Source organism: Barbus barbus (assembly GCF_936440315.1).
Source record: "Barbus barbus genome assembly, chromosome: 29".
Taxonomy (NCBI): Eukaryota; Metazoa; Chordata; class Actinopteri; order Cypriniformes; family Cyprinidae; genus Barbus; species Barbus barbus.
In genome coordinates, this window is record NC_136757.1 from 5,412,622 (window position 1) to 5,439,745 (window position 27,124).

At 36.8% G+C, this 27,124-nt stretch overlaps 2 protein-coding genes across 4 annotated transcripts in view; both read left to right on the plus strand.

The window, feature by feature from the left end:
• Window positions 1-27,022, plus strand: LOC306849600 (BDNF/NT-3 growth factors receptor-like). Of its 3 annotated transcripts, none has more exons than XM_079384760.1 (11): window positions 1-801; window positions 1,929-2,003; window positions 2,089-2,160; window positions 2,281-2,349; window positions 2,740-2,882; window positions 9,300-9,436; window positions 10,679-10,814; window positions 11,287-11,586; window positions 12,104-12,184; window positions 13,569-13,668; window positions 25,325-27,022. In XM_079384760.1, the coding sequence occupies exons 1-9, from the start codon at window positions 590-592 to the stop codon at window positions 12,106-12,108; spliced, it is 1,149 nt and encodes a 382-aa protein (XP_079240886.1). In that variant the 5' UTR covers window positions 1-589; the 3' UTR covers window positions 12,109-12,184; window positions 13,569-13,668; window positions 25,325-27,022. The 3 variants fall into 3 exon arrangements, with proteins under 3 accessions (XP_079240886.1, XP_079240885.1, XP_079240887.1); XM_079384761.1 differs by having other exon boundaries at window positions 437-801; window positions 10,682-10,814; XM_079384759.1 differs by lacking the exons at window positions 12,104-12,184; window positions 13,569-13,668; window positions 25,325-27,022 and adding an exon at window positions 11,692-11,848 and having other exon boundaries at window positions 428-801.
• Window positions 12,249-27,124, plus strand: part of LOC306848891 (BDNF/NT-3 growth factors receptor-like) — a gene marked incomplete at its 5' end in the record, with an annotated part of 43,008 nt that continues 28,132 nt past the window's right edge. Inside the window, 2 exons of the mRNA XM_079383677.1 lie at window positions 12,249-12,263; window positions 13,569-13,668. Coding sequence (XP_079239803.1) covers window positions 12,249-12,263; window positions 13,569-13,668 — 115 coding nt within the window. The remainder of the gene's footprint in view (window positions 12,264-13,568; window positions 13,669-27,124) is intronic.

Genomic DNA, 27,124 nt, shown 5'->3' on the forward strand with positions numbered 1-27,124 from the left:
ACAGAAGACACGAGAACAAAAGACGATTCATCCACGAACGAAACACAGCTAGTGCTGTGAGTAAACTACATCTGTCCAGCGCTTTGCTGATTAGTGACTGGCATTACTATGATCTAGAAACACGCCTGTAAGAAGATCAAAGGACAACCATGATTCACACTGATAACGAAACCACAACATGCGAATTATCCATAATTCATAGGCTTCGCCTTAAGGTCTCAAGTCTTGATGGGTGTAAGGATGCTGCTACACGTTGTCAATAATCAATGAAGGGTTTGAATGATCTCCTGTCCTCGTCTCCTCCCCTCAGACTCGCTGCGCATCACCCTGCGATCGCGCTCCCTCACTCCAGCACTCGCGCTTCCCAAGAGCGCGTCTTATCTGAGCTCAGCCGACGCGTCATTTAACGCCAACATCTCGGTCATTCATCCTAGGCAGAGCGAGGCAAACGCAGGCGAGAGGAGGAGAGGAATACGCACACTTCACGTAGACAGAAACGCGAGACAAGGTCGACGCGGGCGCGTGTGTTTTGCGCTCTCTCCGCGCGTTGGATTGCAGGGGTCTTAAATCTGGAGGCGAGGACCCAGGGATGAGCCTGCTGTCGGGGGGCTTCGGCATGGCGGGCTGGGGCTTCGGTTGGGCTCTGCTGCTGTTTCTGCTCGCGCTCTGGAGGCCCGGTGCCGCTTGTCCGGAGCTCTGCACGTGCACCGGCGCGCGGATCTCGTGCGTGGATGCGGAGCGCAGCATTATGGCTTTTCCCATGCTACAATCCGAGGCAGAGATGGAGAACATCACAGACATGTAAGTTATGAAGAAGAGGTCACAGAACATGATGCATGTTGTGTCATTCAATTAACTGCTGTGTGCGCAATTGCTTGATTTCTATGATGTATCCGGTTATTGTACTTGAAGTTGGATATTGTTACAAAGTCATTTGTGACCCTGGAGCACAAAACCAGTCTTAAGTAGCTGGGGTATATTTGTAGCAATAGCCAACAATACACTGTATAGGTAAAATCATTAGGATATTAAATAAAGACCATGAAGATATTTTGTAAATTTCCCACCGTATATAGGCAATATCAAAATGTAATGTGTTATTAGTAATATGCATTGCTGAGAAATTCATTTGGACAACTTTAAAGGCGATTTTTTAAATATTTTGATTTGTTGCACCCTCAGATTCCAGATTTTCAAATAGTATCTCGGCCAAATATTGTTCATCCCAACAAATCATACATCAATAGAAAGCTTATTTATTCAGCTATAAATAAAAAAACTAACCATTATGACTAGTTTTGTGGTCCAGGGTCACATTATAAGTACACTTTATTGTTACTCAATTATAACTGTTGCAGTGCTGCTTCTCTTAAGTTGACTGTTTTACACAAAAGCTGTGAATCAGTCTGTCATTTTGATTTACTTTAATTAGGTATTTGAAATTAGTTTAAATCACACTAGCGCTTAAGTGCATTTGTTTAGGGGGCAGTCGTGGTCTAATGGATAGAGAGTTGGACTTGTAACCCGAACGCACGTCACACCTCTATTCATCAATTTGCACTGGCTACCAATAGCTGCTCGCATAAAATTCAAGTAATTAATGTTTGCCTACAAAACCACCTCTGGCTCTGCACCCCTTTACCTAAATGCAGTACTTCAGACCTATGTGCCCTCTAGAAGCTTGCATTCTGCAAGTGAACTACGCATTATTATGCATCCCAAAATCACTTCCCTTTCCTTAAATTAGGCCAGGAGAACATAAATATTGTTATACTTCTATCTTTAAAGAATTACTTAATTCTTCAACTGCTTATAGTTAACGAACTAAGAATGAACGATACTTACTACAGCATTTATTAATCTTAGTTGATGTTAGTTTCAGCATTTACTAATGCATTGTTAACATTAGTTCTTGTTGCTGTTGACAGATACATTGCAAATCAAAGCAGCTTCAATTCCATTAATGAAAAAGATCTCGAGTCGTATCACAACCTCCGAAACTTGTGAGTATAAAATGTGGAACAGCTTTTACGTTCTTTATGTCGTGAGATGGACATTTCTGACATCCGTGTTTGTGTTGTCCTGCAGAACTGTAACAAACACGAGGCTGGCATATATTTCAAGGCAGGCTTTTCAGAGCAACCCGAAACTACAATATCTGTGAGTGCTTTGGTTTTGGGGAAGCTGGATTAATATTAAGTGTATTATTAAAAGTTAAATCAAATTTAGTATGTTTTATTACATGCTTTAGTCAGCGCTGATCGTTGTGTTCTTTTACAGGAATCTCAAAGAGAATAATCTGTCCAATCTATCCTGGAGGACGTTTCGTCATTTAAACATTTCATACCTGTGAGTCTCTTTTATTGAAGATATATTACAGGTTATTTTTGGTCTGCTTTGTTTTTGCTAATAGAAAAACAATGAATGCAGCAAATGATGTGTTCGCACAATATATTATTAAACAGTTATTTGACATAAAAGCTATTCAAAAGTAGCATTTATTCAAAAAAATATTTGATTTTGCAAGGTTGTTGGTAAATTTGGGAATTGTTGCAATCAATAGTACTGGTTGCCAGTCATTGTCGATGTTCTCAAAAATATCGTCCGATAAACCGGAATATATTCATGTACACTGTAATGATATATACTGATGATAATGTAGTCCTATCAGATTACATGTAGTTATTTGTGTTCTTGGTGAGTGTTTTTTGCATGTTTCACTGTCTTTGTGTGTTGCAGGTTGCTGGCTGGCAATCCTTTGCAGTGCATATGTGAAAACGTGTGGCTGAAGCAATGGAGAGGAGAGGAGGCCGAGGACCTGCTGTGTGTGGAGGAGGGAGGAATGAGGATAGCGCTGTCTGCGCTCACACTGCCTAACTGTGGTAAGAATTAGAAGAAACAAATAGAGGACAGAGGCACATTACATTCTGGTGCTGCAGCCCTGCATATAGTTCTAAGGGATCCTGAAGTTTAGTTTTAACAAGACCCCTGATCATTTCAGATCATTTAATCGTGTTTACAAATTTACAGATTGTTTTGTGAACCTGTTACAAAGTAGATATTGTAACCAACATTATTGGAACCAGCATTAACCCATAGCTTGTAAACAAGTGCAGCACAGTGTTGTATCCTATTTCCCTGTGAAGTGCATTGAAATTTTTAAATGATTGCAGCAAATGCTGTGTTTAATTCGAAAAGGTGAGAAAGGGTCAAAAATAGTCAGGAAAAATTCAATTGTGTCTGTTTTGATGAAAAACAAACAAATAATCACACTTGAAATAGACCTGAAGGAAAGAGTTAAATAATAAAATAATAATAATAATACACATATTTATGCATCTTTGAGGGTTTCTTGTGTGTTTATCAGTGTTATTTTAATATTCATTTTATTGGCCACACTTTATTTTCACGCTATTGACAAACCAATAACTACAACATTTGTCTCAATAAACTCCTAATTTGCTGCTTATTAATAGTTAGTAAGGTAGTTGTTAAGTTTAGGTATTGGGTAGGGTTGGGGATGTAGAATATGGCCATGCAGAATGTGCTTTATTACTAATAAACAGCCAGTATGTTAATAATAGGCATGCTAATAAGCAACTAGTGAGAACCGGTCCCTATACTCAAGTGTTACCATTTTATTTATATAATGTTATATTATTTATTGGTAGTTATTTAGTTTTTGTATGTGCTTTGTCATTTGTTTTTTATTTTTTTAAGTTAAAATATGTATTAATTTATTGTATTTTTGATTTTAAGTTTTTTTATTTAAGAGCATTTTATTTTAGTTAGATGCCAATGCAACATTTCTAATTCTATTTATAAATTTGTCATTAATATGTAAATATTTTTTCAGCTTTATTTCAGTTAATGAAAACATTTTTAATATTAGTTTCATTTAATAAGTTTTGTTTTATTTAATAATACCAACACTGTTCTTCATTGCAAGCTATACAATGAATTTAATCTGTCTAGTTGCCAACTAGATGAAGCAACTGACTAGAAAGACTTACTAGAACAATGTACTATGGCCTGAATAACTAAGAATCAGCATATTTTAAAGGAAGCTTGTTATGATTTTACTGAGCAGTGGTTATCTAATATTTATGACTGAAGTTTAGGTTTGTTTGTTTGGTAAGATGTGATTTGTCCAGGCTGTAGTTTTATGACTGCGGCTTGAGACGCGCATAATTATTGATCCAAAGATCAGCCTCCAGCCAGGCCTATTTTAAGCAATACCACAGCAGAAGGCCCTCGAGGGAGGAAGAGAGGACAAAGAGAGCGAGGGAGGAAAAGGGAAAAATAGAGACAGACGGGGGGGATCCCCAGAATGCAAAAACACTGAGACATTTAGCACTGAGCGTCTGCTGGCCTGTGGCCAAACGCTGTCTTTCTTTGGCATTTTTTTTTTTTTTTTTTAGTGCAATGAAAGAAAATGAGCTGCTCCAGTGAATCGTTTCAATTTACCATTTTTGGAACATCTAGACAGATGAGAGATTTTTTGCCAGTGCGGTTTAAACTAGAAAAAAGATGACAGAATTTTAGTTTTTTGGTGAACTATCCCTTTAAAGACTTTATTTCCTTATTGGAACAGATTTGGAGAAATGTAGCATTACATCACTTGCTCAGCAATGGATGCTCTGCAGTGAATGGGTGCCGTCAGAATGAGAGTCCAAGCAGCTGATAAAAACATCACAAGTAATCCACACCACTCCAGTCCATCAATTAACATCTTGAGAAGCCAAAAGTTGTGTTTGTAGGGAAAAAATCCATCATTACGGGGTTTTAACTTAAAACTGTTGCCTACAGCTAATAGACAAGTCCTTAATCCATAATACTCCAGTCTCCAGTTAAAAAGTCGTCTCGTCTGAATCTAGAGAGGAAAAACAGGTTAAGCTCTGTTTTCAAGTAAAAACAACCCAAAATAGTTTTAAACAAATATGTGGGTGGATTTTGATGTGAGAGGACAACAGGAGATGGACCTTTTGACCGGAGGAAGCATTATTATGGATTTACGGATTTTGACCAGAAGCAAAAGTTAAAACATCTTAACGATGGATTGGTTTCTTTCAAACAAGCAGTTTTTCACTTCACAATGTTAACTGACGGACTTGAGTCGTGTTAATTACTTGTGGATTATTGTGATGTTTTTATCAGCTGTTTGGACTCTCAATCTGACGGCACCCATTCCTTGGTGAACAAGTGATGGAATGCTACATTTCTCCAAATCTGTTCCAATAAAGAAACAAACTCATCTACATCTTGGATGGCCTGGAAGTAAAGGTTCAAAGTTGTAAATAAAACAAGGATTATTGGAATATAGTTTACAAAAAAAAAAATTTCAGTCTTTATCACATTTAATTCAATTACTTGCAGCTTCTTTGTGAAATTTTCTTATTTCTGAGTGAAAATTGTTTCACAAATAATACTTTTTAGGGTATATTTTCAGCAGATTTTCGCTTCTGGGTGAACTATTCCTATAGGATAAAGAGTTTCTGAGTGGAAACGCTTCATCTGGTCTGAACAGGCTGAAGGTCTGTGCTGTGTGTGGTGGATGTTAAAAAATCACTATAAAGATTAAGAGCAAGAAACCATACATGATTGTTATGAAATTATCAAAATTGCGTGACCTGCAGTTTCCTGCAGAAGCAAGCGATGCCATGGGACACGGTGATAAGGATGTCAATTGCTGCAGCCTGAGAGCAGCTAGAGCTAGAGATCTGATTTGGCTGTCTGTTCATGACAGAGCCGGTCAGAGCTGTCTGCACTCTTTGGCTTTGAATTTAGCGGGAGCGCCCGCAGGCGAGAACGGCATTCCTCTGATGCAGACGGAGAAGCACAGAAGTGATCTGACTTCTGAGCTAAAATATGAAACATGTTGTACACTTCATTGTCACTCTAAATATTAAATAAAATTAGAACACAATTTAAGATCTTTTACTTCAGTAATATAATATAATATAATACAGCTTGATTGTGAATATACATCACAAAAAGGATTTTTTTAACAGTTTGTAAAATGATTTGCAAAAAATTATAAAAGGTATTCATGCTCTAATTAATTTATTTTCATTAGATTTCTTTAAAAGTGATTACATTTCTGAACTAAAAGATCAAGTGTCAGTGTCACTTTAAATGTACACTCTAAAAAAATGGTGCTATATAGCACTAAAAGTGGTTCTTTGGCTCGTAATCATAGGGGAACCACTTTTGGTGCTGTAAAGCACCTGCTACGCCCCTTTAAAGGTTCTTTACGAGCCAAAGAACCACTGTTGGTTGTCACATGTCGGTTTCCATTTAGTTCCGTTTTGTCCTTATTTGGTATTTCCTGTCCTTGTTTAGTTAATTATCATTCGTATCACCCGTGATTATTAATCATCTCGTTTGCTCCTTTGTTTCCTGTCCTTTATAAGTCTTCAGTTTTTGTATCGTCTTTGTTTTGGATTAATGTTTATTAAAGTGTGTTGATGCTACTTCGTTCTCCTGACCCTTTATTTTAGTTGACTACAACCACTGATACCGTAACATTGGTGCTGTTTAGCTCCAACAGAAATACAATGCATTATGGCACCTCTTATGGTTCTGCATAGCACCATTTGACAAAGGTGCTGCCTTTAAAGATATGGTGCTCTATAGCACCAAAAGAACCACTTTTAGTGCTATATAGCACCATTTTTTTTAGAGTGTACCCTGAAAAGAAATAAAATTAGAGATTTCTATATATAATATAATGATATATAATACAGATAGATTCTGAATGTATATAGATCACAAAAATGATGTAAAATGTGTGTGTGTGTGGGGGGGGGGAGGCAATTAAAAAATAATTAATTTACTTTTTTACATTTATTTAAAGCGATTCAGTTTCTGAGCTAAAATATCATATATTTCAGCGTCACTTTAAAATACTCTGAAAATGGCTGATAATAAGAATACTTGTCTTATGTCATTCAAAACAATATAATTGTCCGAGAGTTTCAGTCACCACAGTCACTGCAGTCATCAGCACCCACGTTTACAAGATCACAATCACCTGCGGTCTGATTCCCCGCACCTGCTGCAGCTAATCAAGCTCCACTATATCTAGCACACTCTCCACACTCCTTCCTCGTCCGTTCTACAGTTTACATACCTCTGCGTCTCCTAGCCTGTGTCGTGACAGAAGACCGGACCCAGGACCGTATGCGCGTCATGGAGCTCCGGCTGCCCGCGGCTGTTGACACGCTGGAGGAATTGGTCAATACCCTCCAAGCCTCCCTCCTGCCGGCTCCAGCTCTGGCACCTGCCTCTGTAAGTCCCATGGCCATCCCTGCTTCCTACGCAGGTGAGGCAGCTGGGTGTGAGCGCGTATAACCTCGTGCGTATCCGGGCGGGCGATGAGTAGAAGGCGGCATTCATCACACCCTCAGGCCATTACGAATACCGGGTCATGCTGTACGGCCTTTCCAACTCACCGTCCGTCTTCCAGTGCTTCATGAACGAGGTGTTCCGGGAGTTTCTCCATCAGTTCGTGATTGTCTACATTGACGACATCCCCGGAACTTGGCCGAACATCGCCACCACGTAACCAGGTCCTTCAGCAGCTCAGAGTTCACCATCTATATCTGAAGTTGAAGAAATGTGAGTTCCATCGCTCCACAGTGCAGTTCCTCAGATACAACATCAGCCCCGACGGAATCCAGATGGACCAGGGGAAGGTTAATGCCATTCAGGATTGGCCTCTTCCACAGTCAGTGAAGGAACTGCAGCGATTCCTAGGATTTGCCAACTTCTATAGACGGTTCATCCACCTGTTCAGTCGGCTCACAGCGCCCCTTACCTCCATTCTGCGTGGCAAGCCAAAGCCAAAGTCCTGGAGCCCCGAGGCCCACGAAGCCTTCCAGCATCTCAAGGAAGCTTTCAGCACGACCCCCATCCTTCGTCACCCTGATCCTCAGGTCCCCTTTGTCGTCAAGGTGGATGCCTCGACCACGGACGTCAGGGCCGTGCTGTCTCAGTACCATGGTGAGTCTCCCCGCCTCCATCCTTGCGCTTTTTTCTCCCGGAAACTGACCCCTGCGGAGCAAAACTACGACATCAGAAACCGGGAACTGTTGGCCATCAAGTTAGCTCTGGAGGAGTGGCGTCACTGGCTGGAGGGAGCTTCATCTCCATTCACCATCGACCACAAGAATCTTCAGTATCTCAGAGATGCAAAACGCCTCAACCCCCGTCAAGCCCACTGGGCTCTGTTCTTCACACGTTTCCCTTTTACCATCACCTACTGTCCCGAAAGCCAAAACCCCAAGGCCGATGCACTCTCCCAATTACATGCTCCCGATCAGCCCTCAGAATCTGAATCCATTCTCCCGATCAGCCCTCATTGTCAGCCCCATCCAATGGGAACTCACGGAACACATTCGTGACGCCACCCGCACCGAGCCAGCTCTGCAGGGAGGCCCAGAAGGGAGGACCTACGTTCCATCTTCCCAGCGAGTAACCCTTCTGGGCTCAGTTCACGAAGTACCAGGCTCTGGACAGCCAGCGAACCCTCTTGCTTCTACAAGCTCGGTACTGGTGGCCCAGTATGGCCGAGGATGTCATCAGGTACGTCCGCAGCTGCTCAGTCTGTGCCATGTCTAAGTCCCCCCGCCATCGTCCAGCTGGCAAGCTGGTTCCCCTGCCTGTTCCCCAAAGACCCTGGTCACACATCGGAGTAGACTTTGTCACCGACCTTCCAAATTCTGAGGGGCACACATGTGTGCTTGTAGTAGTGGACCGTTTCTCCAAAGCCTGCAACTAATCAAGCTCCATTATATCTGCACACTCTCCACACTCCTTCCTCGTCCGGTCTACCGTTTACATACCTCTGAGTCTCCAAGCCTGTGTCGTGACAATTTACTGCAATACAATACAGATAGATCAGATCTGTTTGTTCCGGCAGTCCGATCAATATCTGGTGTATGTATATGTATGGTGTATATTTATATGTTTGCTGTAGTAATGATGTAATCAACAGCGTGAAGTCAAGGAATACAACAACCCATCAAACACAGATGCAGATATGCATAATAATGTGCCGTTTATGTCATTCCATGCACATTATGTCCTGAATGGAAAACAAAATCTACTTCTGAAAATTCTGATTTTAATTTATTTGAATTGATTTCAAACCACATATGCATTGAGGACCTTTAGATATATTTTTTAAATAAAACCAACGAAACAATGGTACTGATTAAGAATGAGAGATTTTTTCAACAGTAATTCTTGATTGTTAATTAGTGTATGAACTGGTTTGTGGTGTGTTTTCTTTCTAGTTCTCCCCTCTGTGACTCTGAAACCCACTAAAGTGACCATGCAGAAAGGGTTGAATGTGACGCTGATGTGCAACACCTCAGGAACGCCCACACCTACTCTGAACTGGACCACCTGCACATTAAATTCAACGCACGAGGTAATTCTAACCCTCATCTCAAATTCACGAAGTTTCACATTTACGATTCAGTTGTAATTTGAAGTGGCTCTTGCAGCTTCTTTGCATTATGTTTCTCCTTTTTTCAATTCTGAGACAAAACAAAAATGAATTGGGAGATATAAAAAAAGTTGCTTTTACTTAAAAAAATAAAGATATAAAAAAAATTATAATTGCGAGACATCAATTAAAGTGACATCAAAGATATCAAAACGTCAGAATTGTGAAAAAAGGGAAGTTCTGAGTTTAAATCTATCAATTATGCCTTTTTTTAATCCAAATTGGGAGCTTATATTGCACAATTCAGAATTTTTTCTTGCGATTCTGAATTTATATCTCAAAATTCTGACTTATTTTCTCACAATTCTGAGGAATAAGGGCAGAATTGTGAGATATAAACACAAATGTTGCAACTATCTTTTTTCATTTTTTTTATTTCATGGCAGATTTAGATTTAAATGGCAAGAAATAAGAAAAAATAGAAAAAAGAAATAAGAATAAGAAAAAAGTTTGTATTGTGAGATAAAATGTCAGAAACAAGCTTCCATACAGACCGTGGGTAGCCATACAATTTATTTTCACTACAACAAATGAATATAGCAGAAATAAGTTTGCGATGTCTTGCCAGATTTTAAAAGATTTGTTTTGCGAGGTATTTTCAGAGCTTTCTGAGTGTATTATTCTGGAACTAGCTTTTTTCAGCCCTTACACATTTTGATGACATCATGAAAGTTAAGCATTATTAATGCCTTTCTAATTATTTGACATTTGCTTTAGAGTTTTACTGAGAAGATTGCTTGTAATTATTTTATCTCGTATAATATGTGAAATATGGAATTTTTGTTGATTTTAACAGATTTTAAGGCTTTGATTTATGGAACAGGGCACAAAAACCTTAAAGTTAATATAAACAGTCATTTGCAAACCATTTTCTTAATGTGGCGTAACAGGATATTCACAAAAACAACAATGCACAATGCATAGTTGTTGGTTAACATTATCCAAATGGCTGTCCGCCTAAGTGACGCCAACGGAAAAAGAAAGTCATTTCAGAGGAGTAGCAAGTGATTGCATTTTGATTAAAGACAAGTATTTTTTCTTTGGAATAACATGCAATAATGAATTGTGCACAATAAGGCTATAATAATTGTGTAAATAGGGAGGAGTTTAATTGCATGAAGCTTTAAATAGAAATGATACTGACATTGCTGTAACTCACACCAGCAGCACGAGCGCTCAGGTCAGATGTCAGAGCTCAGACTCGTGAATGTCTCTTACCTCGACAACGGATGCAAAATCACCTGCAGGTCGGAGAACATGGTGGGAGAGGCTGAGGCCTCTGTGGATCTGGATATACTGTGTAAGTTAAAAAGAGAATTATTGCATAAGACTGGCATAACTATTTATACTGGAAGTCACAGTTATGTATTTTATTTTATTTTTTTATACGCACTACCTAAGTTTTAATGTTTTTGAAAGAAGTCTCTTATGTTCACCAAGGCTGCATTTATTTGATTAAAAATACAGTAAAAACAGTAATATCATGAAATATTATTGCAATTTAAAATCTTTTTGGGGCATTTTTGCAGCTTAGTTTTTTTTTTAAAAGTTCTGAGCAGACTTTATTTTTATTTAATTTATTATTTTATTATTCATTTATTTATTGATTTACTCAATTCATTAGCAACAAGAATTTGATTCTTTAATCAGCTAATAATGCATTTCAAGTAGTTGAATACTTCTTATTGAAATGCATTATTGTTTTATTATTGTTAATGCTTGTATGTCATTTCTGCTGTGTGTTTATCTGTGCCATTTATTTGGGATGCCAGTTCCACCTGTAATCAGCAAGCTGATGGATGCAGTCTCAGACCACCACTGGTGTATTCCCTTCAGCATGTCGGGCAACCCAGAGCCTAAACTGAGCTGGTTATTAAACGACAAACCTGTGGAGGAGGGCCCCTTTATCCACACCATGATCCACGATTACTCCGAGGGCGAGTACCATGGGTGCTTACACCTGGACAGTCCCACACACATCAACAATGGAAAATACACGCTGCTGGCCAGCAATACATATGGAGAGGTCCGCAAGACAGTATTTGCGCATTTCATGCTCGAGCCTTGGAACGGTAAGCTGAAATTTGCATGCAACCAAATCAAAACAATTACAGTAAATGTGACTGTAACAGTGTCTGAAAAGTTGCTTTCTTTTCCATGTTTATCCATCAAATCAGTTACTGATCCGCTGTATTATGGTGAGTCTCTTTTAAGACTTCATAATCAAATGATAGAATAATGTCAATAATTATCATAGTCATAGTTCGCCCAAAAATTTGATTTTGACATTTATTTGTCATTTTAAACCCATAAGACCTATTTCTTGTTCCACGCAAAAAAAAAAAAAAAAAAAGTTTTATGGGTTTTGATCTAGTTACATATGTATTGTTGACAAAATGTTCATTTTTGGGTGAGCCTTCCATGGTTAGTCATTTATTAAGTAATACATGTATTATTATAATGTTATTAAGTCTTTATTACAATTAAAAGTCATTAAAAAGTTTCTTCTTCTGTTTGTCTTTTTGTGTGTGAGATCCCACTACAGGTATGAATGAAACACACATGAACATGCACATTACAGATCTGTAGTCTGAAAGCACATGTATCTTAGTGTTTCCTCTCTTTCTAACAGATGACACTCCTCTTGGACCGCCAGAGGACAAAGTCGCTGTGAGTGAAATTCAGTTATTTGTGTAGTTTCTGTTGAGTTTTTCCTGCGTCATAATCAAGAAACATGTCTGTTACTGTTGTATGTAGTATAATTTTACACACGTGGAGTGCCTAAACCCATAAACCAAGGGAAAATCATTGTTATGCACACCCTCAAGTAGCTCATTCCTCTTATAAAATATATATGCAATATGATAAATGACACTGATATTTTTAAATAGTACTTTTATTAATATGAATAATCGGATTAAAGTCCATTAGGCTTTGTGTGTTTGGCAAACAATGGAGCGTCTAGCCATATTGATATAAAATGTGTCTATAATGGTGTATGTTTATCATCATTTTTCAACAGCTTCAAATGTATTTCATCAAAATTCACAATCTAATCTTTTAATACATTTTATTACATCACACTTATAAAAATGGATCATAAAATTAAAAAACAAGGCAACGTGATGCATTTAGATTTTTAAGTCTTCTCAATACAACACAACAAATAACTAATAATAATTACAAAACAAGATATTTAAATAAAGTCAGCAAGACAGCATTTATTCGTATTATTTTACTCATGCTGCGGTGCATTCTGGGAACTCACAAACCCTTAACATTTCAGCAGTATGAAACTCTTTATTCAGAAACCGTGTTTGACTATTTGGGGGAATTCTGTTGGTCTGACATGGGTTTTTATGTAGAAAATTAAGTTACTTATAGTATTTGAGACAAAGCATTTGGTAAACTGAAACATAAGTTGCTTTTTTACAGCATAGAAAGAGATTTCTGTCATGACAACTCTATGTGAGTTTAGCATGGCAATATACATGGCAATTTTATTGTGTTTGGTCTTGGCGGAATAGATCTGCTTTGAGACTTGCTACTGCCAATACATCCATAGAAATAATGCTGCTGCACATGAAATAACTCCCATATATAACATACATGAAATAACCGCGTAGCAGATCTATACAGGTGGAGCTGGGGAGGCGGAGGATCCTGAAGCGCACTGCAACTACTACAGCAAACATTAGTCGAGTATTTGAATGCTGAGGAACTCATTGGCTGCTATAAAGAGAAAGAAACCAATCAGCTGCTCCATGTGAATAGTCATGTGATTATATCAGATTGAGTTATAATAACCTATCGGCCTGCACCATTTAGACATTCATGACAAAACTTCGTATTTATTAAGCCATATGTTTGTGACCTCTTGAAGCCCAATCAGTTTTTAGCACAGTAAACTCTGAAAACCCATAAACCAAATGACTTGTAAAAGAAAATTGTCACAAAATCCTTAAGGAAAAGGTCTTTTATTCTCAGAGTGCATGTTTTTCACCCAACTTGAAAGCTTTGAATGCTGGTTGAAGACTCTTCATTCTGCTCGTAGGTGTACGTGGTCGTGGGAATTGCGGCGGTCACATTCACAGGCTTCATCTTGCTGCTCGTCATTCTGAAGTTTGGACGCAACTCAAAGTTTGGAATCAAAGGTAAGCACCTCTCAGCTCTGCGCCGCTCTGCCAAAGCTTCATTACGGACTGTAGCTCTGGAAAGACGCATTGTTCTGGGCGGAATAAGTGGGGTTTCTTTTGTGATAAAGAGGAATGCTAAAGGAAGGCTGTGCTTCGACTCTAATGAGCTCTACTAATTACTAATGCACACCTAATCTACTAAAACATGTGTTTCTCATATAAAGAATATTAAAGTGCACCCTAATACTGAATCATCTTTATTGACTATAGATGACTACTAAAGTGTTTTCTTTCCTTCTAATTTGTCTCTGCCAATGGTTTGTGCCATGCTTCTTGACTAAATGACTTCTCATAGGGAATAAACATGTGGATTGTGTTATGGAGGGGTGACTGATTCATTGAGTATGGTTGTTTAGAAGATTTTTCTTGAGAAAATTATGAAAGTGCAGTTGTTGCTGTCGCAGTGCTAGTTGCCAAACCATTGCTGTACAGTGCTTAAGGTGCTCTGAGTAGTTTCTGTTATGTCCCTATGTGGTTGCTAGGTTGTTTTGAGTGGTTGCTAGGTGGTTGCTAGGTGGTTACTTACCATCCCATGTCAAAAATCACAAGTCTCTGTGATATTCTGGTCACTAGACATGTCACTAGACCCACACTCATTTAATAGAAACCTAAGAATTTTTTTTTTGCCCATTTCATCGTCCAGCTGGCAGAAATTGTAAGTTTAATCGCTAAAAGTAATTGCACTTGAAAAGCAATTGCACTTTGTCTTTAAAAAATTCCTCAATTATTTGTATCTGTGATGCACGAAGATTTACACACCAAAGTTTATTACTGTTAAGTGCAGTCACGTGAAATTTCATTGTCTATGGTCAATATGAAGCACAGCTCACACAAATGTCACTTTCTGTTGGTCAACTCGGCGAATCCACACAAAATTCCCAGATTCCTAATGAAATTACTGGATTTTGTCATTGGTAGAGCATTGCGTTAGAGCAGCGCAACCGTCATTGGTTCGATCTCAGGAAACACATGTGCTGATAAAATGTATCGCTTGAATGCACTATAAATCGCTTTCCAAAACATCTGCCAAATGCATGTACATGTAAATTTTGTGAATTGTAAATAGGAATAATGGTTGGAAAGGGACGATGTAAAAAGTCCCCAGATCGCATTTAAACGAATCCACAGTTTGATGACAGCAAAGATAGTCACACGTCATTTCGTGATGACACACAAAACGGCACTACCGTTATTTTTACAACAGTGTAAGTATAGGTCATAATAAGCTGTCTGCGCGTACAAGTTGTTTTTTTTGGAGGAGGGCTGTCTGGCATTTCGCCGAACATCATTAAATGTGACCACATCTTTAGAGATTTGTTCAAATCTCTATCCCTGAGCAGTATTAATAGTGCTGCTTGCTTCAGCAAATAATCTCCGCACATTCTCTGTAATTTACTAATTAACCTCTGCAGCAGATTTTCAGTTTGATGTTTGAACGTTAAGCCGGCTGGTCTTTTTCACTTGAATGAGAGTTTGCGTTTGTCTTGGCTCCTGACAGCTTGATAGTCAGTTGGTCAGTGTGAGAGTGTGTGATTGTTTTTGTGGTTTCTCTGAGAGGAAGTGTCGAGTTAGACGTGCTGAGGGGCTTATTTACGCACAGTGGTCTTAAGTGTGTTTGTGTAAGTGCCTTCTTGGTTGTCCACAAGGACAAAATATACGATTACTTACCTTATATGAAGGTTTTGTGCCAAATTTCTATATTGTTTTGGTTTTAATTGTGCTTTCAATGCTCCTATTTAGCATTTATAATTATACATTACAATTATATCATAAGAATCACAATTTGAGTGAAACCTTTCTAGATTTTTGATCCCAGATTTCTAGTATGTTTCCACTGTAGATGCACACACACACATGCAGCGTCTCACATAGTCTATAGAAAACCAGCCGTGCACCATTGAGCGAGGAGAGGAAGTGGAGTGGAAATGGAAGGAGGTGAAATTGTAGCCCTCAGGTTCAGGAAGTGAGGCTGTATGCAGAGATGCAACGCTCCATCTGCCTGACACAGAGATAGAGAGAGAGAGAGAGAGTCAGCAACCTTCTGCTTATCAATGATTCAGAGGGCAGGTATCGGGTTTCTCTGGTTTGGACGAATCAGAATAATCAATAAAGGTTGTCAAAGTCAGAAGTATCATCAGTCCTGGACTCGTGGTCTTTGGTTAACAAACTAAAGGTGCACCTCAACCACTATCCCACAATTCTCCTCTCTCCACCATCAGAAGCTTTTTATAGGATTGTTCCTTGAGCTTCCTTCAAAGTACTTTGAACGCAACTTAAACTGAACATGTTATAATATGTAATGGTATAATAATGTATTTACTGTATAATAGAAGTCCTTGGGGCAAGGCTTTGCATTGGAAAAAAAGTTCAAACTCACTGTTTTTCACAAATAGCCAGCTACATGTGGAAGTTTGAATAATTGAAATATTTCTTCTTCCAGTATTAATCTTCTGGCATGACTTTGTAAATCTGGTAAACCTGTAACTTTCAAATGGATGTTAGATAAAGTCTGTTTACATAGAGAAACTTTGTAATAGTTTTCCATTTGTTAACATTGGCTAGTATAAAAATACACACTTTATTTTAAGGTCCAATTCTCACTATTGACTATGACTTTTGCCTCAATAAATTAATTTGCTGCTTATTAATAGTTAGTAAGGTTATTGTTAAGTTTAGGGTAAGATTTAGGGATCTAAAATATAGTCATGCTTTAATATGTGCTTTATAAGTACTAATAAACAGCCAATATGCATGATAATAAGCAACTAATTAATACGGAGAATTGGTCCTTGAATATAAAATAAATAAATCAAATACAGCTGTTTATTGTTAGTTCATCAACTTTTTAACAAAAGTTAACAAAGATGAAGAAATACTGTAATAAATGTATTGCTCCTTGTTAGTTAATGTTAGTTGCCCCGTTACTGGGGTGTGAGTAGAATAAATGAAAACACAAAAATGAGATGCTAATTGTTGAAATGTAAACTAGTAATTGCCATGAGATTGTGTTGGCATGTACACCACTACAATATGAATTTACTAACACCTTTTTAAACAGAAGAAGTAATTTAAGTGCTTTAACCAAAAAAACAAGCTGCATAACTTTTAAAGCATCTGATACACTTGCCTTATAGACTTCCATTGTTAGAGCATTACTGTAAAAGCAGTTTTTTCTTGCTTTTACAAACCGAAGCATGAATCCTACACTTATTAACTATTAATAAGCAGCAAATTATGAATTGATTGAGGGAAAAGTCGTAGTTAATAGTGAATAAGCGTTCCCTATTCTAAAGTGTTACCGATAGGGCTTACCTTCTTTTGAGCGCGGAGCATTGCTTTAAGAAACACAAAATACAAGATCACTAATCTTGTAACTGTAAAACAAATATAATATTTAGGTTATAAATAAATAAGCTCACATTATCTTAAACTACCATGACTCAGTGTTTATTGAGCGCAGTAGCACAGTAAAAATCCAGCCGGCAGGTCAAGGTCACATACAGTGTTACTGATGCTTCATTATTGTGAAGAGAGCATTCAATATTCAAGCATTCAAGCGCATGGCCGTTATGGGATGTCTAGAGAGAGCAAGGTGGCAATGGCCTTTATAAAGTCATAATACATTGAATGACACAATTTAACAATGATAAATGAGATGCACACTATTGTTTAAATAAAAAAAAGGTTATATTGAGACCTTTACAATGAAAGCGATTTCTGCCTATTCATAAATGTTAAGGTTTTAGCAGTACCTTCACAACATGTAAACATTATGGAGGTTAACATGATTTTAGTGTTAAAAATGCATGTACTATATTTTATTTCTTTGTAAAGTTATATCCAATTTTATAAAATGACCATAAATATTAAAAGCAGTGTTATTTTAGTATCATAATGTTATATTATTTTAATTTTATTTATTATATAATAATTTCCTTTTGAGCTAATATTTTTAGTTTTCCTTATCATTTTAGCTTAAATATTTTTTTGTGTGCTTTTGTCATTTTCATTAGTTTGTTTTAATATTTATGTTTAGCTCATTTTTATTTCACTTGTAGTTTTTTATTATTATTTTTAGATTTTAAGTTTTTCATCTCATATTTATATTTAGTTTTTAGTTTAGATTTGTTTCAATTGCATAAATAAATAAATTTTGTCAACAACAACAACAACACTGAAGTCAAAGCTCCTGACCATAACATTTATTTTTTTTAGAAAACAAGCAGTAAGTTTTAATTATTTTTGAGTAATCAACATTACGCCAGAAATGCTGTCGATTGATTGTAACTTATATTTAGTTTGCCTGTAATTATTCTTCTACATGTTACATGATCAAACATTCCCCTAGCATTCATATTACTATGTGATTACATGGTAATTACTAAGTAATTACAACATATAACTAAAGTTACATTTGTGGATCTGCTTGTAATTATACATTTTGATATTTACTTTATTAACATGATTATGTGTAACGGACTCTGTCATATAAAGATATGCCTTTTTTCATTATTTTTCATGCATTTAATTTAAAATCAGTTTGAATGTCATTATACTGCTAGTGGTATGGAAAGGGTTAAATGGCTCATTTTGTTGAACTCTTTAAGACGAACAGAATAAGCCCTGAATGAGTTCTATAAAAGCTGTCATTACTGAATGGCAACTTCAGTCGGTCATTCAGAGTGCATCGGCTCTTCAAGTGTGAGTGTGTGTGAGTGTGTGTGTGTGAGAAGAGCTTGGGGGTGGACCTGCCTTCCCACCACATGCACTGTTGCCATAGTTACAAGCGTCATAGTTACTCTGTTCCAACGATGAATCACAGAGCATGAATCACCATTAACAGAGCACACACACACACACACATTCACTTGCGTAACATACACATCACGCATAAATGTACGTGTTACAGTTATATATTTGTACCAGTAAATGAAGGGTTGTTTGGTGAAAACGCAACACGAATATGAATATGCCAGTTTCACACTGGCAAGTTTATTCTGTAAACCCTCGCCTGCTTCAGGATTTCTTTATTACTGAGAGATCCTGTGCTGTCTTCTCTCTGGTTAGAGATCATTGGGGTACTACAACCAAAATACATCAATAAAGCATAAAATAGTTTTTTATGAAGTTGATACATAAGGTAAAATCTGAAAACTGGCTGGGAAAAAGATGTACCTTTCAGTACAGATCAGTTTGTTCAGTTTCTGCCCCCCCCTCCTAGTTTTAACTGGCTCATTTTGTTATTAATGTTGAGTGTTTGCTCCATAAAATTTTAACCATTAACTCCCTCCAGGGACAATTATGCTTCTTCAACATCGTAAGCGTATTCTAGCTAGTGGCCACTTAAATGTCATAAATGTTATGTGACATAATTAATATTTATGTGCTCTTCCCCAACACACAGTTTTAAGATTTAACCCTCATGTACTGTTCAACAGGTGACTTCCTGTATGGTCCAGGTCAAATAGACCCGTATTGGATTCAATGTAATTCCACAAAAATTACGACAGATTTAAAAAACGTAAAATCAATAAACTTTTAATATTAGTATTTTCACACATTTCAAAAAATTAATATCTGAAGTTATGATTTATAAAAATGTTTTTAACCACTATTTTTGACTGCCATTCCCCCAGACCTGTGAGATGTTTGCGATTGCACATTTTTTAACATTAATATATTGGTCTAAACCTAAAGTAATCTTGACAAATGATATATCATTTGAAAGGTTTCGGACTCTAGTTTTCATATATGGTGACTGTTTTTCAAAGAAATGACAGAGTAATAGATAAATAGCGATAGATTCTCCATTTGTGATATGGTGCCAAACACACTCTTATTCTATACATATGTTTTTATGTGTTTTAGAGATCAAATCAAATATTAAAGTTACTGCCCAAACTATTTTTGAATAGGATGTCTACTTCATAAATATTAAAAAAATTATGGAAATATATAGTTCAGAACACTCAAACAGTAAATGGAAATCAAGAGTCCCTGTATATATCATCTAGTGGAAACGTTTGGTACTGCATCCACAAAATCGTACTTAAAAGTGAATTTTTTTGAGATATCAACCTAAAATTTGGCACAAAACTTGTTCGGATGATTTGCTTTGATTTCCTTGAAGATTTGGTGGTAAACATTTTTGTAAAATTGCTATTTTATATAAAATATAAAAATGTATTGTATTTCATACATTTAAACTTCTATAACTTTTTATAAATGTAATTTTATAACTGTTTATTACTTCTACAATAACCTGTGATGTTTCACCTTTAAAAAGATACCAATATTAAGTCTGTGCTCTGTAGTATTCAAGTTTTATAACAATTTTAGCCGGAAAAGTCATTTTTATGTCTGTGCTCAGAAACTGTGACTTACAGTTAAAAGGCTAATCAATTTTGTTTTCACAAACTTTGAAAATAAAAAGTTGTTAAACTCATCAAGACACTGGCACTAGGGGGCACTTCAGGACTAGAGTTGAGGAGCTCTGAAATACAACAAATGAATTTTGTTACTTTGTGTGTATTTCAGTTGCTTTTTAATGGATGCCTATGCGGGTCAAATTGACCCACGAACATCACAAACGTATAATAATTTCTGTATGTACTGTATTTTTCAGAACACATCAGTGTGTTGAAACTGTGTATGCATGTTTCATGACCCTAAATGAGAAAAAAAATCACAAAATTTAAAGAAAAATTACATCAGTTAAATAGTATTTGAGATACATTAAAAAAATTAATGATAGCTCGTTTTTACCACATTGGCTGACAAAATATATATTTTTTGTATTGAAATGAGTGGGGAAAAGCTACTTTTTTTGCTTCATAGGATAGTAAATAACTAAAATAACAAAATATAACCGAGAAATGTTATTAATTTGGGTTTGTAGAGTTGCATTAAAATTAAGCGGGTAAAATTGACCTGGGAACAGTACGAACGTAACAACTTTTTTTAGACATGTCAAAACACATCAGCGTGTTGAAACTTTGCATGCATGTTCATGACCCTAAATGAGGAAAAGTCACAAAATTTAAAGAAAAAAAACAAGTTAACTGATATTTCTGACAACTCAAAATGGGTCAAATTGACCCGGAACAGTTCAAGTTTATTTGTATAGCGCTTTTTACGATACAAATAGTTGCAAAGCAGCTCTACAGGAAATTAAGTTTCCACAATATATTTATACATTGCAGAACCTTAATATATTTAACTTATGGCAAAATTTGGTAATTCTGTATGTTGTCTGAGCTTTGGCATCCTCTGAGGGGTTGGCATTATCTTTTCTCAGGTGTTTGGTCATCTCAGATCATTTAAGGGTTGGATCCAGACTGAAGCTTCTGTCATTCCTAGTTACCACAGGATATTAATCACATGGCAGAAACAGAGAAACAAATAGAGACATAATTAGCGTAGCTGCTGTTCCATCTAAGCAAAAATGATTTGTTCAACCCAAGCTAAAGAATAATAATAATGTACATTTGATCAGATATAACTGCAGTACAAGATTATAAGATGCATTATGTGAATGCTTGGCTAAAAAGATGTGTCTTTAATCTAGATATAAACAGAGAGAGTGTGTCTGAACCCCGAACGTTATCAGGAAGGCTATTCCAAAGTTTAGGAGCCAAATGTGAAAAAGCTCTACCTCCTTTAGTGGACTTTGCTATCCTAGGTACTACCAAAAGTCCAGAGTTTTGCGACCTTAGGGAGCGGGTTGGATTGTAGCGTGGTAGAAGACAAGTTAGGTACGCAGGTGCTAAACCATTTAGGGCCTCATAGGCAAGTAATAATATTTTGTAAATGATACGGAACTGAATAGGTAGCCAGTGCAGAGACTGTAAAATTGGGGTAATATGATCATATTTTCTTGACCTGGTAAGAAATCTAGCCGCTGCATTTTGGACTATCTGTAGCTTGTTTATTGAAGATGCAGGACAACCAGCTAACAGTGCATTACAATAGTCCGGTCTAGAGGTCATGAATGCATGAACTAGCTTTTCTGCATCAGAAACAGGTAGCATGTTTCGAAGCTTGGCCATGTTTCTAAGATGGAAGAATGCTGTTTTTGTAACATGGGAAATATGATTTTCAAAGGACAAGTTGCTGTCTAATATAACACCCAGATTTTTGACTTTAGAGGACGTAACAGTACATCCGTCTAGTTGTAAATTGTAATCCAAGAGATTCTGGGTACTGTTTTTTTTTTTTTGGTCCAATAAGTAATATCTCTGTCTTATCTGAATTTAATAGGAGGAAATTATTGGTCATCCAATCTTTTAAATTTTTTACACAATCTATTAGCTTAGATAGTTGAGAAGTTTCATCTGGTCTTGTTGAGATATATAGTTGAGTATCATCAACATAACAATGAAAACTAATCCCGTATTTTCTAATAATATTTCCAAGGGGCAACATGTATATTGAAAATGGCAGAGGACCTAGGACAGATCCTTGTGGTACTCCATACTTTACTGGTGATAACTGAGATGACTCCCCATTTAAATGAGCAAAGTGGTAGCGATCACTAAGATCAAGTAATACTAGCAATGAGATGCAGCCTTGGTCTGAAGCAAGTAGTAAGTCATTTGTAATTTTAACAAGTGCAGTTTCTGTACTATGGTGAGGCCTGAAACCTAACTGAAATTCTTCATAGAGATCATTTTTTTGCAAAAAGGAGCACAAATGAGCAGACACAGCTTTTTCTAAACTTTTAGACATAAACGCAAGATTTGAAATGGGTCTGTAATTTGCCAGTTCATTAGAATCTAGTTGTGGTTTCTTAATAAGAGGCTTAATAACCACCAGCTTGAATGGATTTGGGATGTGACCTAAAGATAACGATGAGTTAATAATATTGAGAACCGGTTCTTCTGCTACAGGTAACAACTCTTTCAGTAGTTTAGTGGGTACAGGATCTAATAAACATGTTGTTGGTTTAGATGCACTGATAAGTTTATTTAGCTCTTCCTGTCCTATAGTTGTAAAGCACTGCAGTTTTTCTTTGGGTGCGATGAATGAAGCTGAAATACTAGACGCAGTAGAATATACATTTGATATTGTATTTCTGATGTTATCTATTTTATCAGTAAAGAAATTCATAAAGTCATTGCTATTAAACTGTGAGGGAATATTTATATTGTTAGTCTAGCCACTGTGCTAAATAAAAACCTTGGTTATGGTTATTTTCTATGAGTTTGCGGATATGCTCTGCCCTGGCAGCTTTTAGAGCCTGTCTATAGCTGGACATACTGTATTTCCACGCAATTCTAAAAACGTCTAAGTTAGTTTTTCTCCATTTGCACTCAAGATTACGAGTTTCTTTCTTGAGAGAATGGGTATGACTGTTGTACCATGGCGCAGTACGTTTTTCTCTAACCTTTTTCAATTTGAGGGGGGCAACAGCTTCTAATGTATTAGAGAAGATGTTGCTAGTCATTTCGTCTAGTTCATGTGTATTTATGAGAGCAGTTGAGAGAAATCAGGCAGGTTATTTGTGAATCTGTCTTTGGTGGCTGGATCAATAGTTCTGCCCGGACGATAATGCGGAGCCATATAATTAATATCAGTAATACGTAGCATGCATGATACAAGGAAATTATCAGTAACATTTTGTAACTATCACTTTGAGGTACGATATCTATATCGGTAAGATCAATTCCATGCGATATAATTAAATCTAGCGTATGATTAAAACGATGAGTGGGCCCGGTGACGTTTTGCTTGACTCCAAAAGAGTTTATTAGGTCAGTAAACGCAAGTCCTAACGCATCATTTGTATTATCAATGTGACTGTTAAAATCTCCGACAATTAGCAGTTTATCAACATTGACCAATAGATCTGAGATCTATTAATTAATTTAGTTCTTTTAGAGATTTTTTAGAAATCTGTATATGGCCCTGGCGGTCTATACACAGTAGCCAGAGCAAGAGATAGGAGAGATTTATTTTGCATATCTAACAGTGTAACATTAAGCAGAAGTATTTCGAATGAGTTAAACCTCCTGTATCCTGTTTTCTGAGTAACATTGAGAATATCACTATATATTGTTGCCACACCGCCGCCACGGCCAGTCTGACAGGGCTCATGTTTATAACAGTAGCTTGGTGGAGTACTCATTTAGACCAAAATATTAATTTGGTTTCACCCAGGTTTCAGTCAGGCAGAGTACATCAAAATTATTATCTGTGATCATTTCATTTACAATAACTGCTTTTGGGTGCGAGTGATCTAATGTTTAGGAGCCCAAGCTTTAAAAATAGTTTTTGTTCGTTTATTTTGCGTTTTTCTGGTTTAATTACAATCAGATTTTTTCTAGATCGTGCATTAAATTTATATTTTGACCTCGCTATTCGGGGAACAGACACAGTCTGTATAGATTGGACAACGCAATTACTTCTATCTTTTAAGTGGGTAGAACAAAAGTCATCATAGCAGTTATTTGAGAATTGGCTTACTAGTCAGATGGAGCGTAGCGTCCTGGAGATGTTGTCCGACAGGAGTTCCGCTCCGACTCTGCTGGGGTGCAGGCCATCAGCACGAAAAAGCCTAGGACGCTCCCATTAAAGATTCCAATTATTAACAAAGAGCAGTTTCTGTTCTTTACACCATGACAATAACCATTCGTTTAAAGCAAAAAGTCTACTGAACCTTTCGTGTCCTCGCCGATACGTGGGAAGCAGTCCTGACACAATGTTTGTCGTCACGGGCGATGTGCTGCATACCGTCTCGATCAGGCTCCTGAAGTCCCTCTTCAGTGTCTCTGTCTGCCGCAGCTTGGTGTCGTTAACCCCCGCATGCAGCACGACAGCACCGATGCTCTCATTGCCCTTCAGGATCGCGGGTATCTGCACAGAAACATCAAGAGCACGAGCACTTTATTTTCAGGGCCAAGTTTCGCTATTAACAAACCATAACTGTGACTTTTTCCTCAAACTCCTAATTTGCTGCTTATTAATAGTTAGTAAGATAGTTGTTAAGTTTAGGCATTGAGGATATATGGTCATGCAGAATATGTGCTACATAAATAGCAAAGTGTTACCATAAAAACTAATAAAAATTACAACATCCAAAATTACTAAAATGTAAACTAAATAAATAAACGCTACATTAAAATAAGCACTATAATAATAATAATTCAAAATTATCAATACCTGTTGCATTATAGCTCTTAAGGTTGGTAGCAGTTTTGCGCTATGTTGAGAAATGTAGGCTGGAATTTGGAGTCTTGTTGGTGCTTGATGAAGTTTAATGGCCTCTGATTGTGTCTCATGACCTCATTGTTTCATACTAAAGCAGTAGGACTAACTATATCCCTCATCTGTATGTCTCTCACACCGCCTTTGCCTTTAACCTCTGGATGCTAATAACATTCTAGCAGTTTGATTATTATAATGACGCATTCCAAAAAGTTTGGAACAGTCTGAAATCTTTTAAAATGTTTTCCTTTTTCTTTTTATTAATTAATTTATTATTATACATTTCAGTTGTGAATGTTTTATATATTTGCTTGATTCTTTTCATATGTTTGTGTTGTTCTGTTGTTTCATTACGTTAATGTTGTGTTGTGTTTTTTTTATGTTCTGTTGTGTTTTGGCTTCTTTTTAGGTTTTGTTTCATTTCACAATGTTCCCGTTGAGGTTGTGGCGAGATAAGAATGACTCTGGTCACATTAGACTGAACTGGACCAAGAATTTGAGGCCAACCCACCTGCAGCTGCCAAGCCATCTAGCCAATCATACAATAGCTCGTATTAGACAGGCCGGATTCTTATTGGTTGCTGCAGGAGAATGGTTCTCTATCTAACCCAGTCTGCAGTGGGGAACGGTGTGACCTGATCTTGTGCTTTTGCTGAGTGGAATAAGTGGGTGAATCCATCAGTGGGTTTGTATGCTGCTAGAATCTGTGTCAGTGGGCAAATGAACTCGCGATGCTTTAAGACAGAAACACAGATCGCACCCAAATGGAGTCGCTCATAAATGAATTATGCCAGATGGGCCTTTTTTCACCCTGTTCACACATTTAATGACCAGATAGCAAAATGACAGCTGAACCATAAAGATTTGCACGCACTGAAAACACACACGCATATGTGCGAAACGAGACAGTGTGCTCATTTCAACAAAACACTGATATGTACGGGACACAGCGTCATCTTCTGTCTTTCATATTTGTGCATAGTAAAAATGCAGATAAAACACTTTTAATATATTTTTTGATTGTGCATATTTGTTGGCCTGTTAGTATACACACTATTACAAAAATAATATCAGACGACACTCAGGTTCATTTGAGTCAGGAAATCGGAACTACCAATTAAATAGAGGATATTCTTAAAGGGATAGTTCACCCAAAAATGAAATTTTCTCAAAATTTACATTCAAGAAGTAGATGAGTTTGTTTCTTCATTGTTCACCAATGGGTGCCGTCAGAATGAGAATCCAAACAGCTGATAAAAACATCATAATAATCCACAAGTAATCCACACCACTTCAGTCCATCAGTTAACATCTTAAGCAAAAAGCTGTTTCGACTTTCATTCTGACGGCACCCATTCACTGCAGAGCATCCATTGGTGAGCAAGTGATGTAATGCTACATTTCTCCAAATCTGTTCTGATGAAGAAACAAATTCATTTACATCTTAGAAGGCCTTAGGGTGACTACATTTTCAGCATTTCTTTTTTTATTTTTATTATTCTTTTAAATTCAGCATGAAATCACTGTTGCTTTGATTTACTTTAATAATACATTTTCATCATCTTACTGTAAACGATTTATAGGTCAAGAAAAAAGTCCATCACCAAATCCTTTTATTTTACATGGGAACTTTTTCACAGTCAAATCTCATTCAATACAGAAATGCATCACATTGTGGAAGCAAAATGGGGACGAATAATGTTTCATGTTGATTTTAAATGAAAAGAACTCTATTTGCATTTTGCATAATTGTTTTATCATTGTGTTTTGTGAAAATTGTACATATTGTTTATCAGTACAAACAAAAGTTTAGACTCACTAACTTAAGTGTAAACTGTAGTTCATTTTACCTGGACATGCACAGCTGCTTTGATGTAGTCATGATTTTTTTCCTAAAATGATTTTATGTTTGCCTTTGTTTGATTTACTGTGTTTTGTACATTGACTTGTTAGATTATAGATTATAGATATAACAACTCCAAGTTCATAAGGATTGTAAAGTACGGTATATTGTTATTTCTTCAAATTTAAAGTGTCTGATTTATCAAGATGTCATGAAAACGAACAAGAGATGGTGCTGCATTTAATAAAATGCATTACTTCACATAACACACTGCTGCTGCTGCTCTTATAATGCCTTTAGTCGGCCAGACAGAAACGCTGTTCAACACGCATAAAAAAACCCCGTCTCATGTCCCAAAGTGAGGTG

What these genes read in the sequence shown, in the direction of transcription:
- LOC306849600 (XM_079384759.1), top strand. Translation starts at nt 590, where the DNA reads ATGAGCCTGCTGTCGGGGGGCTTCGGCATGGCGGGCTGGGGCTTCGGT. An exon ending in ATGGAGAACATCACAGACAT is followed by an intron (nt 802 to 1,928) that starts GTAAGTTATGAA and finishes TGCTGTTGACAG; the next exon opens with ATACATTGCAAATCAAAGCA. An exon ending in TATCACAACCTCCGAAACTT is followed by an intron (nt 2,004 to 2,088) that starts GTGAGTATAAAA and finishes GTTGTCCTGCAG; the next exon opens with AACTGTAACAAACACGAGGC.